The 17,913-nt window shown below is 40.2% G+C and overlaps 1 protein-coding gene across 1 annotated transcript; it reads right to left on the bottom strand.

Annotated features, from left to right (window-relative positions):
* Positions 1-7,712: 7,712 nt before the first annotated feature.
* Positions 7,713-16,667, bottom strand: nop9 (NOP9 nucleolar protein). Its single transcript, XM_080440159.1, has 12 exons — positions 16,629-16,667; positions 15,603-15,872; positions 13,788-14,024; positions 13,176-13,346; positions 12,957-13,064; positions 12,455-12,596; positions 12,145-12,337; positions 11,256-11,396; positions 11,021-11,140; positions 10,149-10,361; positions 9,205-9,310; positions 7,713-8,061 (listed from the first exon to the last, which is right to left on the bottom strand). The coding sequence occupies exons 2-12, from the start codon at positions 15,823-15,825 to the stop codon at positions 7,907-7,909; spliced, it is 1,809 nt and encodes a 602-aa protein (XP_080296285.1). The 5' UTR covers positions 15,826-15,872; positions 16,629-16,667; the 3' UTR covers positions 7,713-7,906.
* Between the last annotated feature and the right edge of the window lie 1,246 nt (positions 16,668-17,913).

The raw sequence follows: 17,913 nt of genomic DNA, 5'->3' as shown, positions 1-17,913 counted from the left end.
AATGTATAAGAAACTCAAATATAGTCTGGCAAACGTCTCAAAGGAAAACAAGACCTTGCAGAGAGTCTAACTCAACATGATATGCCAAAAACAAACCTTTCCCCTGGATCCCTGCAGGGAAAACCTACCGTTGGTATATTGTTTCTTATAGACCAGATCTAGCCAATGTGTGAATGTCTGTAAACAGATGGGTATTTCCGGGTAGAATGTCTATGGACGTTTTCACAATCTAAAATAATGTGTCCAGAACATTAGCTATGTCTTGTTTGTCAACCTGTGGATTAAAATAACAAAATAATATATTTACAATGGTCAGTAACAATTATAAGTGTCCTGTTCTTCCAGAAATAAGGTTAATGAATACAATTGCTCCAATGCGACGCCACTGGCGTTATCTACCTGAAAATATTTTTTGTTGTTGTGGTGATGTCATGAGGATTCGGTCTATTATAACCTCTTCACTTTCTTATATAAAAAATGTAAGATCTACAAGTTCACAACGTGTTGTTTACTATTAGTCGTATGATGAAATATATAAGGCTTAAGTGGTTAAAGCTCTGATGTGCATAGTGACTATCTCAAGTGGATGTAGCTGAGTAGTCCTGCCCGAAGACCTAAAAAACCCTGTGAAAATAGCAGATCTACAAGCAGAGTAGTCCTGCCTCATGTGATGTCCAGAAGCCTAATATCTCCCTTGGCCAAAGGGGGATTCCCTTGCGATGCACGGTAGATCATTGTTTTCTCATGCGGCAGACCGAGGTTCAAATCCAGGTGGTACAGAGATACAGTACATGGAGGGGTGGACTGTTGAAGACTGGCAAAGGGGCAGAGGGGATGAGAGAGACGTGGGGAAAGCAAGAGAGTGAGAGAGGGCAAGAGAGATGGAGATGGAGGAAGGATGGTTGCTTGGAGACTGTTGTCAAGGAAACAATACGTCCTGGAGTCCTTTGGTATCTCAATCATCCTCGATTCGTGTTTTTAAAAAAAAGACTTTTAATGTGTGCTTTTTTATGCTTTATTCAGATAGGATAGTAAACAGAGACAGGAAGTACAGGAGAGAGTGGAGGAGGACAGTAATTTTTTGGGCGGTAGTGGCTCCGTTTGGGAATTGGACGGTTCCTGGTTCGATCCCCAGCTCCCCCTGAGTGTCGAAGTGTCCTTGAGCAAGACACTGAACACCTAACTGCCTCCAGAGATGGTTCTTGTCTAGCTTTCGACGATAAGGTCATTCTAGCCTGCGCTCTCACACACAGTGGTAAACATTTTGCTGCCTGCTCCAAACACCATGAAAAACACTCTGCTTGTATGATCAATTTATTCTTAGAAACTCTTACATAGGCAATAACATGTCATATTTGGCAATCAATCTATGAATTGACTATAATCATTGCGTCAGTTTTTATAAAATGTACATTTCATGTATTTTCAAAATTCTCAAATACATTTCTCTGACCAGTATTTTGTATTTGTATTGTGATACATTTTTGACCCAGTAGGCTATTTGTAATTTGTATGAAAATACATTATGTTGTATTTTTTTTTACCCATCTTTGACTGCTCCTGATGGTAAAATGGTAAATGGTGCATTTATATAGCGCTACTATCCGAAGCGCTTTACATTGATTGTGCCATTAACCCATTCACACACACATTCATACACCGATGGCGGAGGAAACCATGCAAGGCACCAACCTGCTCATCGGGAGCAATTAGGGGTTCAGCGTCTTGCTCAAGGACACTTCGACACTAACTCTAGGGGAGCGCCCCAGCCCGGGATCGAACTGGGAACCTTGCGGTTTTCCAGTTCACTCTACCCGGCCACTCTACCCCTGAGCCACTGCCGCAGGTTGATGAGCAGGTTGGTGCCTTTCATGGTTTCCTCTGCCATCGGTCGGTGTGTGAATGTATGAATGTGATGCACAATTAAAACTATGTATGCTAGGACCCCTCTTTTTTCCCTCTACACACCAAACATCTTTGCCAAAAAATTGCCGTTCACCCCAGAATAGGGACACTAGGGTTCACGTGGTTAAGAGGATTTGGTCACAATAGCTAGTAGCTGAACTATAATAGACAGGCTTCAAATCTGTCCACGCTACATGCCAAAGCTCAGACAACAAAGAAGAGAAACAAATTAGATTTGAATCCTCTAGTCTATTACATTGAATCAGCCTCTAAAATTGTGACAGAATCTCTCTCTCTCACTCTCTCTCTCTCTCTCTCTTTCACTGACTCATTTGTGGGGCCTACACCGGGAGACTAGGCAAAATAATATTTTTTATAGGGATGTGGAGACAGACCGTCTAATAGAGGTGAAAAACCACCAGATGAGGTTTAAAGCTCCCCACTTTATATATATTCAGCCGTCCTTTGCTGTCCTCATGGATTAAAGTTCTCATTATTATAAGATTAGATTAGAATGGGCCAAACGAGCAATAGAATACATGTTAGAATACTATTGCTTACATTTTAAATTGTAAATTGATGTTCAGAAGCATCTTCCATAAACCTTTAATGGTCTCGGATATTCCATAAAAGCAAAGGTTAAAGCCTCAATCTGCAATTTATTCAACTGGGTGGCTGTATGTAGAACAACAACATACAGTAGGTGTAGAATGATAATACCTCATCATAATTAAATATCGTGCTAATTGTTTAGGAAACACTGCTGGAGGACCTTCACACTGATTCACAGATTGGGACAGCCTAACAAAAGCAAAAACAAGATAAGCTGGCTGTAACAAGATAGCCGTAAGCTAATACAAACTTTGTGTGTGTGTGTGTGTGTGTGTGTGTGCGCGTGCGTGCGTGCGTGCGTGCGTGCGTGCGTGCGTGCGTGCGTGCGTGCGTGCATGGGTTGCCATCAGCGCTCTGAACACGTGGAGGCTGTAGTGATGGCGGTGCAACGTGGCACCTATACATTGCGTGGCATTGAGAGGAGCATGGCCATGTTATTTATTTTCATAGAGCGATGGGTCAAAGGTCACAGTTCCTTTGCTTTAGCTCCCTGGTGCACAAAATCTGATTACACACACACACACACACACACACCGCTATGATAAACAAAAAAGCAAGCAAGGAGAAGACAGACCTGAATATCATGCTTGAACTTGAATTAAAAACAAAATATACAGTAGGTTATACAAACACATTCTGTCACAGCATTGAATATAGGTTCAAGACAATGGGTCTAGACTCTAGTTAAAGCACCACTATATAACTTTTGAATCACCATAGCCTATAGCATATTATGTTCCATCCTATATCAAATTTGCCTATAGAGGGTCAACCGACGGTGGGTGCATGGGTGGACGGTGGGTGGGTGGACCCGGGGCTCCTGGCTGCCACAGGTTCACAGTCGCTGCGATCCGCAGCAAACTTGGCACGAACACTGTTCAGGCGTCTGCCATCAGAATAGCCACACCAGGGGCCCCGGTGCCACACACACACACCATCACTCCGATCCGCAGCAAACTTGCCACAAGGGTCTGTCATCACAATTGTTAGGTTTATTTTCCCCAGTCCATATTGGTCAGATGTGAATTAATTACATCAATAAACGGAGGAAACGTCTTATTAAAATGACATTTGGGTTTATTCCAGAGAAGAGATCTTACAAGCGTCGGAAAAGTCTGGTTCCAGACATATTCTCCTGAAGCTTAAACAGAGATACAGAGATTTATACACAGCATGGGTTAACGCCTTGCATCATCACGTCAGCCGTCAGTTGTGACTCAACTTGCTCCGTTTCCTGGGCAACGAGGGTTGTGGTGACATTTATGCACAATGTTTATGTTTAACAATAAAACCAAGTGGCAACGTGGTTAACCTGCTATCTGTGCGGCACAGACACTTTAACCATACTGACATACAAATGGGAAATGGTACAATTGAGATCCATCAAAAAATGGTACAAGATGAGACCCATCAACAATAGCCCTAACGTGACCCCTGGGGCCGGGGGTGCCTCATTTGCGCAACATAGGACTAGGTTTTTCAGGCCGCTAAAATCTAGTACAAATATATAAATGCAGCATTTATAAGCAACAAATCCCACCCTGCCTTTACAGTAAACTCTTCTGCAGGCTTTACTGTATTATTTGGTAGGGTTTGACCAGTGGCCGGAATCCACATGGCAGATCCACCAAAGAGTTTGTCAAAATGTTAGGCCCTCTCCAAAATCGCATACTAACATACCATTTAGTATGCCAAATTACTTTTTAGTATGTCAGACAGCTGGCTACTAAATAGTACCACCAGATGGGGTAGGCTACTTTCCTAACACTACGTGGCATGTTCGAACGAAGTGAAAGCACTGTTTAGTAGATACTATACAGTAGGCTGAAAATAGCATAGTGTTTAGTAGGTAGTAGCCTACGTTAGTCGTGTGATTAGGATTCAACCATGGTCTTCTCTATTATTCTCACACGTTTCATTTTCTGATATAGCCCCTTCATGTAGCCTAAAGCCAACCACTGGTCGTACCCTACCAAATACAAAATTAAAACCTCTAGCAGGGAAACACCTGAGAGTCTACAGTCAGGTTTAGGGTGGAATTTGTTGCTTATAGCCTACATGCAACTTTTTATTTGTATGGGATATAATGTGATATAGTCAAAAGTTACAAGTGTCTTTAATGTCAAGGGAAATAAATGTTGTGTTGCCCTAATTATTTTTTGAATATCACCCCACCAAAGGGTCACGTCGTCTCTCTAATTTGAAGCAGGTCAGATGGAAAAAGGAAAGCCACGTGTTCTGTAAGCTCAGTTTGGCAGAAAACCCCCCAATTTTTTTTTTCATGGGATTTGTGATTTCAGAATGACTGGGGCATGTAGCTTTGGAAGGTGTATTTCCAGTGAGCCAACATGTTCAATAACAGCACCCAGACTCTGTTTTGGAACACAACCTTGTAACAACTATGAAGGAAGGAACATTACACAACTATTTGTCAATATGGCTGCCAAACTCCCCATTTGATTCTACTTTAGTAGTTTTCTCTAAAGGGATTATGTATGTGATACTGTGTGATGACTGCCTTCTAGGGAGGAGAGTTTTCATTTCCCACACTACCATCTGGTGGTCAGATACTGCAAGTGTACCAATGTTCTATACTGCATACCTGCCAACCTCAGACCGTCCAACAACAGGAGATTTTTTTCCAGGGGGGGGGGGGGGGGGGGGGCTCTTGACCACACTTTGAGAACCAATGCTTAACGCTTTTTGAAAGTCCTGAAAAAGAAAAACAAGACTCGCGCAACAAAAATCGTCAAGATACACCATCTCCGGTTTACTTCCCGTATCTGCATAGTATCACCTCTCGCGTAGCTATCTGCGTGAAGTGGGCGGACGCCTTTTTAGGAGACCGGAAGCAGGTTGGTGTCCGCCCACTTCACGCAGATAGCTACGCGAGACTATGCAGATACGGGAAGTAAACCGGAGATGGTGTGTCTTGCCAAATTATGTTGCACGAGTCTTGTTTTTTTTTTGTCAATCTGCTGTTTTTGCTATTTTAGAATGTTCATGCTGCAGCTGAAAAGTAACAGTTTAGGCCATAATGAGGTTTCCGCCCGACAGGCAATATATTTATATTGTACATGCAAAATTTTCTACAGACTTAGAAAAGTCTGTAGACCTTTTCCAGGGGGGGGGGGCATACTGACCACGCCCCCAAGTGGGGGGTCTGGGGGTGCCAGAATCCTAAATAACTATTATTATATATATATATATATAGAAGAGAGGACAACTTGGAATTGGGACATTTTTGCATATTCTGTCCCCTAGGCACAGAGCAACAAAATATGTTTTCAAATTAAAATTTCTAAAAAGAAATGTGCTTGAATAATGAATACATGAATAAAACTGTAGGCTAGACCTCAAGTTAAAGATTCGACACCATTATCTTCAGCATAAAAATGGTATTCCTCAAATTAATTACTGCTGCCCCAGTACAACTGGTTTAGGAAATAATTTCAGAATGAGTCATATATTGAAATAAAACAATATCCTGGACATGAAAAAAGAAGAGTGAGACACAACACTACAGAAATCAGCTTTTAACCTCTTAAAACCCTATTCCCAATACAGCAAAAATATCCGCTCTAGAAGTTCACAAAGCAAAACAGCCCAGGAGCCTCAACGTTCCTCCAAACTGTATGGAATGCAAACACATCATCCCATTACAAGCTGAAAAAGCTTGAAAATGTCTAAATAAATTGAAGATTTTTGAAAATATGTTTTTTAATTGTCTGCCTATAATGATAAAATAGTTAGTTGGACATTATGGAAAACAAAAGGCATCTGAGCTCACAGCAAACAAACAAATAATGCAGATTGTGTCGGGTTTGCATCCCATAGTTGGGAGGAACATCTTCTTTTGCTTTCAAGTAGGGCTGCCTGCAACTCAATCAAGGGCATATTATGTCTGCTAGATTGTCAATGTGTTTCTGTTTACTCATGAATCAGCGGGTTTAATATGCCGCTCATGATGCTGCTTCACATGCTCTTTCCTGAGACAAGGTCCACCCCATGCTGGGTGTACTTGTGGCGCATCCCGTCGCTGTGATGCAGTCTCGCCTTGATTATGGGGGCATCTGCCAGCAAGCGCACTGCCCTCAGAGCACTTGTTCAATTAATGTTCCCTGTGTGACTCAGCTGGTGTTTTCCGCAACCTTCTGTGAACATTCATTTGATTCACCTCTTAGGGAGCTTTGATCAGGATTTCTCTCCAGTCTCGATTTCCCGGCTGTTTCCAAGAGGAGAGCTTAAGGCTTCTGGTGTTTGTGTGTGGGGAAGTTTAAGTCTGTAGAAAATGAGGAACAGCTTCAATTCACTATTATTTATTTCAGTAGGTTTACGTGAGTTCGCCGAGTGTAATGTATTTATTATTATATCATTCATTCGTTCTAATTTATGTTCAAACTTGTCCAGATCAACTCCATCACAAAATAAATCTCATTGTATCCCTGGGTCAAAATGTAATTAAATAGGGGGCCTGTTGTCCAGTGTTAATTTTGACAACATTTGGATTTAGTTTAGTCAGTCTTTTGAATACAATTATTTAGTTTTAGTCATATTTTTGTCATCTGAAAGCTTTGTCTAGTTTTAGTCGACTAAATATCATTAGATTTGAGTCGATTAATGTACAGTTGATTTTGTCGACAAAACATATTTTGGCAGGCTTTGGTGGCGTCGTAATGGCCGATTTTACAATTGGTTGCATGCTGAAAATATAGCTAATCTACAAGCTCGCAATGCGTTGTGAGCTTGTAGATCTGCTATTTTCAGAGCGCAACACCCGAGCGCAACCAAACATAAAATGACTACTGGATCTCTTCTCCACTAGTCCCTCCCTAACATTTTAGTCTAGTTTTTTTATTTGTTGACGAAATTGTCAACATATTTAGTATTAGTCATCTTACTGTAGCTTAATTTTTATTTTGTTTGTCAGTGAAAAAAAAGGTAGTCGACGTAAATATTTAGTCATAGTTAAGTCGACGAAAATAACACTGCTGTTGTCCCATGTGCATCTACTCAGGTGACCCAACCTTGATGACTCGGTAAGAATTCAGTAAGAATTTGGAATTCCAATCATAGATGATTCACCATAGTTGATTGGTTGCTGCTCGGTTTCTGTGTCATGACTCATGAGTTGACCAAGGTTTGGTGACTCAGTCAGGTCAGTCTACAAATGCAATCCCTCTACACCTCATATCTTATATAACAATTTTATTTTTGTCAAATAAACAAAATGGGCACAAAAAAAAAAACCACATTTAAATATACCAAATGTATTAGTATCATCACAGCCATTTTTATGGTTCATTTATTTTCGACTACAGAGAACCACATTGAGGAAAGAGTATAAAATCACATTAGATAGATAATATAGTAGACGCATTTCTGCTCGTCAATCAAGAATGTCATTGAACAGCTTCCTTTTCTTTGATTGGCCCGTCTGTAGTTCCTGCCACTGGGCTCGTCTGTTAACGAAGTGTGACAGGGCAAAGTTTGCCCATACGTGGCGCGCAAACTGATCCGACCTCAACTGGTTTTCACTTGCCGCTGGAAATGACAGAGAGAGAAAGAAAAGGAGTCAGGAATATAAATGAAAACTTAAACCGTTCAAACCGGCATCTGTGTCATTTTGAGATTTCTTTGAGATATACAAGCTCATGGCCGGACCCCCATCTCAAAATATGTTTTTAAAAAAAATCATATTCGGCCATTCGGTTATTCGGCCAACTGTTTCCTATATTCGGTATTCGGACAAGAATTTCCCATTCGGCTTAATTCGTATGCTGTTTGATAGTGTTTATGGGCATGATTTATCCTACAGGTGATGGTTTACACAGGGGAAATTGAAGAGTATTCCCTTCATGGAATTGAACCTCCCACCCCCTTCAAAGTACTTTGTATAGTACTATGTTTACAACAGAGGAGGCGCCGCATGGTTTTAATGGGTCACAAGATACTGTACTGTAGGTGCCCTGGACGGGGAGATATATATAAAACAAAAACCAGGGAGTATTGTTTGATCCATAGTCCCCAACTGGTGCAGACAACCAATGGAAAAACACATGAAGGCACTCCTGTCTTGCGGTGAAAAGATATTTTATGGTTGCCTCGCGCAAAGAATAAATGAATAAAATGTGTTTTCCCACAAAGACAGAGTGCCATTGTGTTTTTCTTTTTCCATGGTTGTCCGTACCACTATAGATCAAGAAAGAGTCCCTGGATTTTATAAATACTTTAGGCAATTTAGATTAAATATGCTCATATTATGATGTTGATATATGTTGATTTGATGTGTAAGGAGATTATGCCCTAATATAAGGAACTACTAGCTTTAGGTGTTCTCTTATACAGTTGAACATGTTCTTGCCAGCACGTTTTCTTTTCTTGTCAAAGTTAAAGATCCTTTTAAGAATTGTTGCGTGTACATTTTCTGTATATGATAACAATGGAATATGTACACGTGAATGACGAAGCGAGCAGCAAATCGATGTGCTCTGTCTCAAGCCTTCAAATAAATATAAGTCAAGTACTATGGTATGTGCTCGATCACTCATCTATATCAACATTACAAAAAAATTATATATCCACACACAATGAACCTGTCCTGAAACCAGCCACTCCTCACAACTAACCCAGGTGGAAAAATAGGACGAATAGTGAAAGCAATATTCTTCAGGTAATTAATTGTACCTAGTTCCTGTGCGATGGTCTGCCTCTGACTGACTGAGGCACTGTTCCACACGGCTTCCAGGACCCGACTGCCCAGCCGAGAGCAGGCCATCTGGACATACTGGCCCTGGAAGGATAGACGGTGAGAGGGAGGAAATTGCCCCGATGAGTCATGTAGAGTTAACAACCATCGAAGCCAATGGACAATTAGACACAAGAACGTGGCCCTGAGCACACTGCATTTTCATGTGTACCAATGTGCAGCCATATTGATTAAAACGTTCACTGATTCAGTTTCACATGTCCCATGAATTAAAAAGCAAATGATTTGTCAAAGGGATATATGAATATAGAAATGCTTACGTTTTTCATATCATATAGTATATGTGGAAATCTGGATAGCAGTGTTGATTTTGACAGCAAATTTTTATTTCGTTTTAGTCATAGTCTTTTGAATAAAATTTAATTTAGTTTTATTTAGTTTAATCTTACTAAATATCATAAGATTATAGTCGACTAAAAAGGATTTTGGCGGTGCCTTGATGGTGTCGTAATAGCCGATTTTACCCTTGGTTGCATGCTGAAAATAGCCGATCTACAAGCTCACAACGCGTTGCAGCACAATACCCGAGCGCAACCAAACATAAAAGGACTTTTAGTTCTACTGGATCTCTTCTCCCCTAGTCCCTCCCTAACATTTTAGTCTAGTTTTTATTTGTTGACGAAATTGTCAATATATTTAGTCTTAGTCATCGTAGCTTAGTTTTTATTTAGTTTATCAGTGAAAAAAGGTAGTAGACGAACATTTTTCGTCATAGTTTTAGCCGACAAAATCAACACTGCTGGATAGCAGCCAATGGCCTTAGTAGTGTTAGTGTTAGTGTAATAGTGTTTTTAGGATAGCTAGTGATTTTATCCATAACATCATATAACATTCTACTTCCATTATGTTCCGTTCTTCTCACCTCAAGTCTCCTCAGTATCTTGCCCCTGCCCTTGTCGCTGGACGTGGTGATGAGAGCCTGGAGCACATGGCTGCCCGATGGGTTGGCGGCCAGGGTCAGGAGGTCGGCCGGGGTCAGGGAACGCAAGCTGTTCAGCAGGAGCGAGCGCTCCTTGAATTTGGCCAACGCTTGGACCAGACATGAGCCATGGTAACATATGGATTGCAGAGGGACCTAGGGGATGAACATACAAAAGACGGTTTGCAGCCTATTGAGCGGGTCTCATGCTTAGTTCAAGAGTTGGAAACAAATTGCATCGGACTATGCAATCTGCTCTTCATGGGGTTAAGTGGTTAAAAACATGGTTAAAACCAGTGGTGTAAAGTAACTAAGTACACTTACTCAAAGTACAATTTTGAGGTACTTTTACTTTACTGGAGTATTTCCAGTTTTCAGTACTTTTACTTCTACTCCACTACATCTCGGAGGCAAATATTGTACTTTTACTCCACAGCAATTATTTGAACACTTTAGTTACTAGTTACTTTGCAGATATAAATTATTACATTCTAAAACATAACATTAACCACGTTAGCCCTATTTCATACATAGGCTATCTACAAGCTCACAACGCGTCGAATCGCAACGCGTTGTGAACTTGTCTGCTATTTTCAAAAATGTTTGTACTTTTGGTACATTTTTCTCAGGTGCATTTTATATTATATTATAATATTATATTTTATACTGGACTTTCACTTGTAACAGAGTACTTCTACATTGCAGAATTGATACTTTTACTTAAGTAAAACATTCTAGTACTTTTTCCACCACTGGTTAAAACATGGTTTATCAGTTTGCCTGAGGAGTGGACATAATAGGCATGAACCACTTACCTCTGTCTGGATACCGCCCTCTGCTGTGTCAGAGTGGTAATACACCTCGTAGGTGAGCAGGGACATGAAGAGAGGGAGGCAGCTGGTATGCCGGGTGCCAGGCTCCGCACAGTGGAAGGCCTGGGAAGGGGGTAAAATATACTTGTTTTACTACTACAACTCATTTGATTATTTACTCACAGTTTCATGTACTGTACAAGCTATGAAATGCACGGATGGAGAACACGGTGCTTACATTGAGAAGGCACTGCATCATCTCGGCCTGTTTCTCCCCATTTTCAGCACAGCCCTCAGCCAGCTGGACAACCACACCCATGTGACCTGCTGCCAAGACGGCCTCTATGCCCTGGACGATCTCATCAAACAACCTCAAGAACTACATGAAGGAGGGGGGGGAGAGGGAATAGGGAGTCACGTGAAATAATTAATGTAATGCGGTGATGTTTACACTGAATGACATGCATGTATGTTTTGTTATGTTTCTAACTTATGAAAGGATTCATCGGATTCAATTATTTTCTCTTCTTCTACTTATCAATATACACACAATATCCCACATTAATGACAAAGTAAAAACCGGTTTAATTGTGGTGAAGATTTACATTTGAAAATGTGTACTGACAGACACTCCCATATCCAACCTGGTTGAACATGAGCCAAGAAGAATGGGAGAAACGTCCAAGACAATGTGTGCCAAGCTTGTAGGATCATTCCCAAGAAGACTTGAGGCTGCCATTGTTGCCAGAGGTGCTTTAACCAAGTACTAAGAGTCTGAATATAATGAATATAATATATATATATATATATAAATGAAACATTGTCATTGTGGAGTATTGTGTGTAGATTGATATGGGGAAACATTTTATTGTATCCACTTAAACTCTTTATTGTCATACGGCGAATAACGAAAATAGCTGATCTACACGCGCACAACACGTTGCATCGCAATGTGTTGTGAGCTTGTAGATCGGCTATTTTGGAAAAATATTAAACTTTTTTTGCCTATAATGACATGCTCAAAATAGGGACATCAGGTTTAGCTACTCTTCCTGTGGTCCACATGGGGTCTGAAACAGTGTGAAGAACTTGGAAGGGTCTAAACTCTCCTGAAAATTAGGACCTACCATTTTGTACTTGGCTGAGGCTGCGATAAACCTCTGTATGGTGAAGTTGGCGATGGGATGGATTGACAAGTTGACCAACTGACCCTTGAGGTGGTTCTTATAGAGGTCACGGAGAAGGGCCTTGTGGGATAGCTGGAGGACTACTTCAACAAGGCGACTGGCAGCCTGGTCCTTCAGAAAGACCAGAAGAGGACTAATAGATTTGAGAAAGAAAAAGAAGACAAAATAAGGCTCCACAAAATTCCAAAGGACCATAGGCGATTTATTGAGAATGACAGAATTACTGTGACATTGAAAGGTTTGCCCTGACCTAACTCCAGGGGCAGCGCTGCGAGTGGTCAAGTACTCGATGACACCTGTAAGGATCTTCTTACAGAGTTTGGGTCGTTTTCTGTGACACACAGTCAACATGGTCTGGAAAGCAGCACTAGCAGTTGCATCTGTCACACTCACTGAAAGACAGACGTGGACAAGAAAATGCTGCTTTCATTCGGTTTTCACAGCAGATAAATAGAATAGATAACACCTTTGCCTTTTTATTAACAAAATCTAAAGATCTACAAGTTCACAACACCTTCTGATGCAACATGTAAGCTTATAAATCAGATATTTTCGCCATTTGTTGTCCGATGTCATATATGGCGTGTAAGTCAAAGGATTAATGGCAAAGAATAGATGAATACAGTTTCTAACTCATTTTCTCATAAGGGTGGAAATTTGTCAAGTATTTAATTTTCAATGGGGTATTCTATAAACTCATCTTTGCTAGGATGAGGCTTAATGTGTCGTTGGTTGATGAAAGACAAACTTACCATTGACATTGTTCATCATAGATTCAGTCAGACTTTTCAGCTCGTACCAAAATGTCGTGGGGACATCAAAGTCTGTCATTTGAGGGACAGCACTCCGGTGTTTTGAACCTGGTAAAAGGTGACAAGAACAAATATTAATTCAAGTGCAGAATAGAGATCCGCCTCTGCATCTGATTTTCTATTTGAAGTAGCAAATAAAGTCCGTCTTTCTGTCCTCACCTGGATGTGATTCTGTCCTGGGTGGTCCCAAGCAGCCTGCCAGCACATGTAGAAGTGTGCGGACCACATGCGTGCCGTGCGTGTGTTTGATGAACTCTTCGGTGTTATCTCTCACCATCTGACTTAAAGACAACACCTGAGCCTCCAGTATCACACAGTCCTCGTCCTCCTCTACGGCGCACACAGAAAAGAGAGAATGGTCCTCATACCAGCTAAATGAAAGATTATTTATTTTTGATGTCCAGCAAATAGGATAATGTCTATCTAAATAACATGACACAAGTGAACAAGTAACCAACAAACATCTGCATATAGCATATTGTTGCTGTCGGGCAGAAACCTTGTTGTCCAAAACTTTTACTTTTCAGGAAATGGTTATTATTTAGTCACAAGCTCTGGTTACTACTTTTCATTGGTTAAATATATTTATAAAACCCACACTTAAAAAAAAAAAGCTTACCACAAAAATTGCCGATCCGACAGCTTTTTTAGCTACTTTTGCACGACAATGTAGGCCCTTAATTAAAATATGAAGAGACAAGGTTTATGCCTGACAGCAACGATATATATTAAAAAAAACTAACATCACAAGAGTTAAAGAGTTCAGTCTACCTGTCCACCGAGACATTTGTCTGAGTGCGCTCTCCACAATGTGACCTCCACATTTGTCACATGCCACCGTCTTAAACTCTGAACCTGAGTCTCCTCCTAGCTCGGCCAAAACCTCCCCAACTTGTTTAGGGCTGGCCAATGGGAGCAGTCGCTGAAGGGTGATACTGCCGGTACAGTCCATGGCTACCAGCGCTGCTTGACCTTTCACCTCTGTGAGTACGTTCTCCACGAACATCACTAGATAAGGAAATATTAAGACACATACACTCAGACAATTGTTTTGAAATAGGATCAGAAACACCCGGTCTATTTGAGGTCATGCATTGATAAAGAACCCCACTTCACTAACCAGACAGCTCTGAGTGGTGATGGGGGATTCAAAATTACATTCCATAGACAGATGGCAAATGTGTTAGCATTAGAAATGTTAAAGTGAAAATTCAGGACTGTATAATATCGTCTTTGTTGTCTCCGCCAGGCCGAAAGGCCTGGTGAGAGAGTATGTTTTGCCCCCTGTCCGTCCGTCCGTCCGTGTGTCCTGTCCGTGTGTTAGCAGCTAATCTCCGGCACCGTTAGCCCGGTCGCTGCGAAACTGTGCACACACACTCCCTGGATGCCAATTCAGAACCTCTGCCCCACATTTTTCACATGGGCCTGTCATAGCGCCACCAGGAGGCCGATTTTTGCAAAACCCATTTTTTTCATTTGTGATTACGAAATATGCACTCATTGAAAGAAGTTTACATGTTTAGAGCTGCTGGGAAAGCCAAACCATCTTTCAAAAGGGATTTGACACTAGAGTATATGACAAGACTCAGGTCCCAACTGTTAGGGGAGAAGTTAGGGGTTAAGTGTCTTGCTCAGGGACACTAGCCATTCTAGGGCTATGTTGATGCAACAAGACAAGCCTCATGTTTCTATGAAATATAAGTCTAAATTTCCAATATTATTTATTTATTTTAGAAATTACAGTATTACAGATACCATTGTCTTAATTCATCATACACATTAAAATCCTCAGTGCTGCCTCATCCATTTGCACACTCTCGAGTTAAAGCTGCAAACCGGAACTTATTTGAATGAATAAAAGCACATCTGCAGTGGCTGGAGGAGGCCTCCTTACTCTTCCATTGAGACATGTAGATCCTGGGGTGTCGGGTAGGACTCCTACTGGCTGGGTAGGCGGCAGGCCATACAAGTTTGATTGCAACTTTAAAAATGACAGTATTGCATGCAGATGCCATAGTCTTAATTATTTATACACAGTGAAATCCACAGTGTTCATTTAGCCATTTGCAACTCTGAGAGTGTGCATAATAATCTCAGGATTTTGCTGTGTAGGCTATGTGTGCTTTGATCAGTACTTGTGAGGGTAACCAAAAGTGTGGACACTACTGTACAAGTTAAATTGGCTATGTTTTCCAAAATGTAAAAAAAAAGGAGTATGCTTTGGAAAATGGACTGAAATAACGTATACACGATTTGAACATTTGACATTTAAGGCCTAATATATCAACAATTGCTAGTACAAATTGCTACAAAACCTGTGGATATCCAGTCATTATGGCATAAACAATAAGTTGAAGGGTAAATTTAGGTTTGATAATGATGTACTGTGCATGTTAAAATCATGTACACATTACATTATTTCATGTACATTTTTCATGTACACATTACTTCATTAGTCTGAACTCTTTTATTCTTCTTATTTTTTCACATTTGGGGGGGGGGGGGGATAGCCAATTTCACATTGAGGTGCCCAGACTTCTCAGGTCCTCTTCCTGTATCCCATGTGAGTATAATAAGTCTTCTCACCTCTCTCCTCGTCCCCCTCAAAGGCTTCACTGAGTCGTTCTCCAACCCTGCGGAAGTATCCCACACTCAGGGGGTCCAGGTGCTTCTTAGCTCCATCATGGTGCTTCTTAGCTCCATCATCTTCATGCTCATGATGTCCCTTCTTTCTGCCCTCTGCTCCTTCTCCTTCAACACTGTTGAAGTGTGTGTGTTTCCTCTTCTTTCCTCCATCTTTCTCTAGCATGGCTGCAGATTATTGTTGGGGTAATATTTGACCGTTTTTAGAATAACCTTCAGTCGGGGAAAAAAAAACAAAAAAACATTTGCAACATGTCAGGCAACAGAAACCCAGTGGTGAAAGAAGTACTGAAATGTTTTACATAAGTAAAAGTATCGATACCAAAATGTAGAAATACTCTTGTTAAAAGTCTGGTGTTCAAAATTTAGTCATTATGCAGTATATCCCATTTCACATGTTCTTCATGTATAAAAATCTTTTGAAAATAGCAGATCTACAAGCTCACAAAAGTGTCGCGTTGTGAGCTTGTAGATCTGCTCATTTCAAAAAGCCAAAATGTGTATATATATATATATATATATATATATATATATATATATATATATATATATATATATATATAGGGTTGAAGTGCTTAAGTAACTAGTAACTAAAGTTTTCAAATAATTGTAGTTGGGTAAAAGTACAATATTTGCCTCTAAGATGTAGTGGAGTAGAAGTAAAAGTATTGAAAATAGGAAATAAAAGTAGTAAAGTAGAAAAAAATACCTAAAAATTGTACATGTACTCAGCTACTTTCCACCACTGCAGAAACCCTCTTTTAGCCTTTTTACAACACATGCGCATGGGGCTTTATGTTGCTAAAGCTAGCTAGCTAATAGCCAACGATTTTTAGCATCCACATAACACTAACAGCATGAACATTTCACTGTAACGAGTAAAAACTTTCTAGTTATTATTTATAGTTATCAGCGGTAGTAAATAATAAACCACACACTCAAGAATATGTATTCTAAGTAAATACTCACCATGGAAAGGTACCAACATGTGAAACCCGTAGCAGTGTGGTGTTGTGACGCGTAACAATGACGTACCCCTGCATGCATTGTTGCCATATTTTGTGAGAGAAATAAGCAACCAGGTCTATGAAAACAAGCCAAAAAGAGGCAACTATTAGGTCGCATGAGTTTTTTTTATTGATTGATTGAATACTTTATTTAGAAGTTTGCAGAGAAAAAAGCACATGGAAGTACAGTTCACAATACAAGGTCAACTAAATAGGATTGAAAAGCCCAGAAAAGCCGCACTGGCTTGTTTCAAATGGGGTCCTCAATGTCCTCATGAGCGCTTATTAGTTTAACCTATGCGTCGGCTATTTGAAAATAGCCGATCTACAAGCTTGGAATATTTGGATTTTTTATTTTTATTTTTGAAATATTATAATATAACACAAATGCTCCCTGGGCAGTAGTGGGCACAAAACATTTTCATGAAAATATTTGAGAACTGGTTGAAATATTATTTTTAAAAATGGAAGCAAGCCTAAGGGTGCGTTCGGAAATACAGCACTGAGCGCACTGGCCAATACAAACTAATAGGCGAGTGCGCTCCGGTGTGCAATATCCGAACGCACCCTAAATAAGCAAGTAAACTTGAGAAACAAGTCCCAAAAACCGCAACTACCAATTTTTACAAGCAACTTTATAGAAAAATAAGCCCAAAGTCCCTTATAATAAGCCGACATGGCAACACTGTACGTGCGTCTAGTCTGGGGGGATCTGGGACCGCCCATCATATAGAGTTATGATAGAGTTAAAATAATTATAATTATATCATTATATCATTATAATTACAATTTATGATTATAATATATAATTATGATATATCCGGTTATTATCATATTATATCCGCCCATCGGGTAACCTCGCGTCACCAGGCTTTAATCCCCATCGGGGTTTTGTCTTGTGACATTAATTTAAACCACTTTTACCAGTGGTGTAAACTAAGTAACTAAGTACATTTACTTAGTACTTAAGTAAAATGTTGAGGTACCGTATTTTTCACTTTACTGGAGTATTTCCAATTTTCAGTACTTTTACTTCTACTCCACTACATCTCGAAGGCAAATATTATACTTTTACTCACTACAATTATTGGACAACTTACTTTGTAAATAAGTACGAATATTATTAATATTCTTACTTATTAGGGTGCGTTCGGAAATTGCGCACCGGAGCGCACTCGCCTATTAGTTTGTATTGGCCAGTGCGCTCAGTGCTGTATTTCCGAACGCACCCTTATTTACAAAGTAAG

This window comes from Gymnoscopelus braueri, assembly GCF_963280865.1.
Source record: "Gymnoscopelus braueri genome assembly, chromosome: 10".
Lineage (NCBI taxonomy): Eukaryota > Metazoa > Chordata > Actinopteri > Myctophiformes > Myctophidae > Gymnoscopelus > Gymnoscopelus braueri.
This window is presented reverse-complemented; position numbering and strand designations above follow the sequence as displayed.

Coding starts and splice junctions, on each gene's coding strand:
- nop9 (XM_080440159.1), bottom strand. CDS start 15,825: ATGCTAGAGAAAGATGGAGGAAAGAAGAGGAAACACACACACTTCAAC. Junction 14,025..15,602: donor TGAGGGGGACGAGGAGAGAG/GTGAGAAGACTT, acceptor TTCCTTATCTAG/TGATGTTCGTGGAGAACGTA. Junction 11,397..12,144: donor CCTCAGCCAAGTACAAAATG/GTAGGTCCTAAT, acceptor TCCTTCATGTAG/TTCTTGAGGTTGTTTGATGA.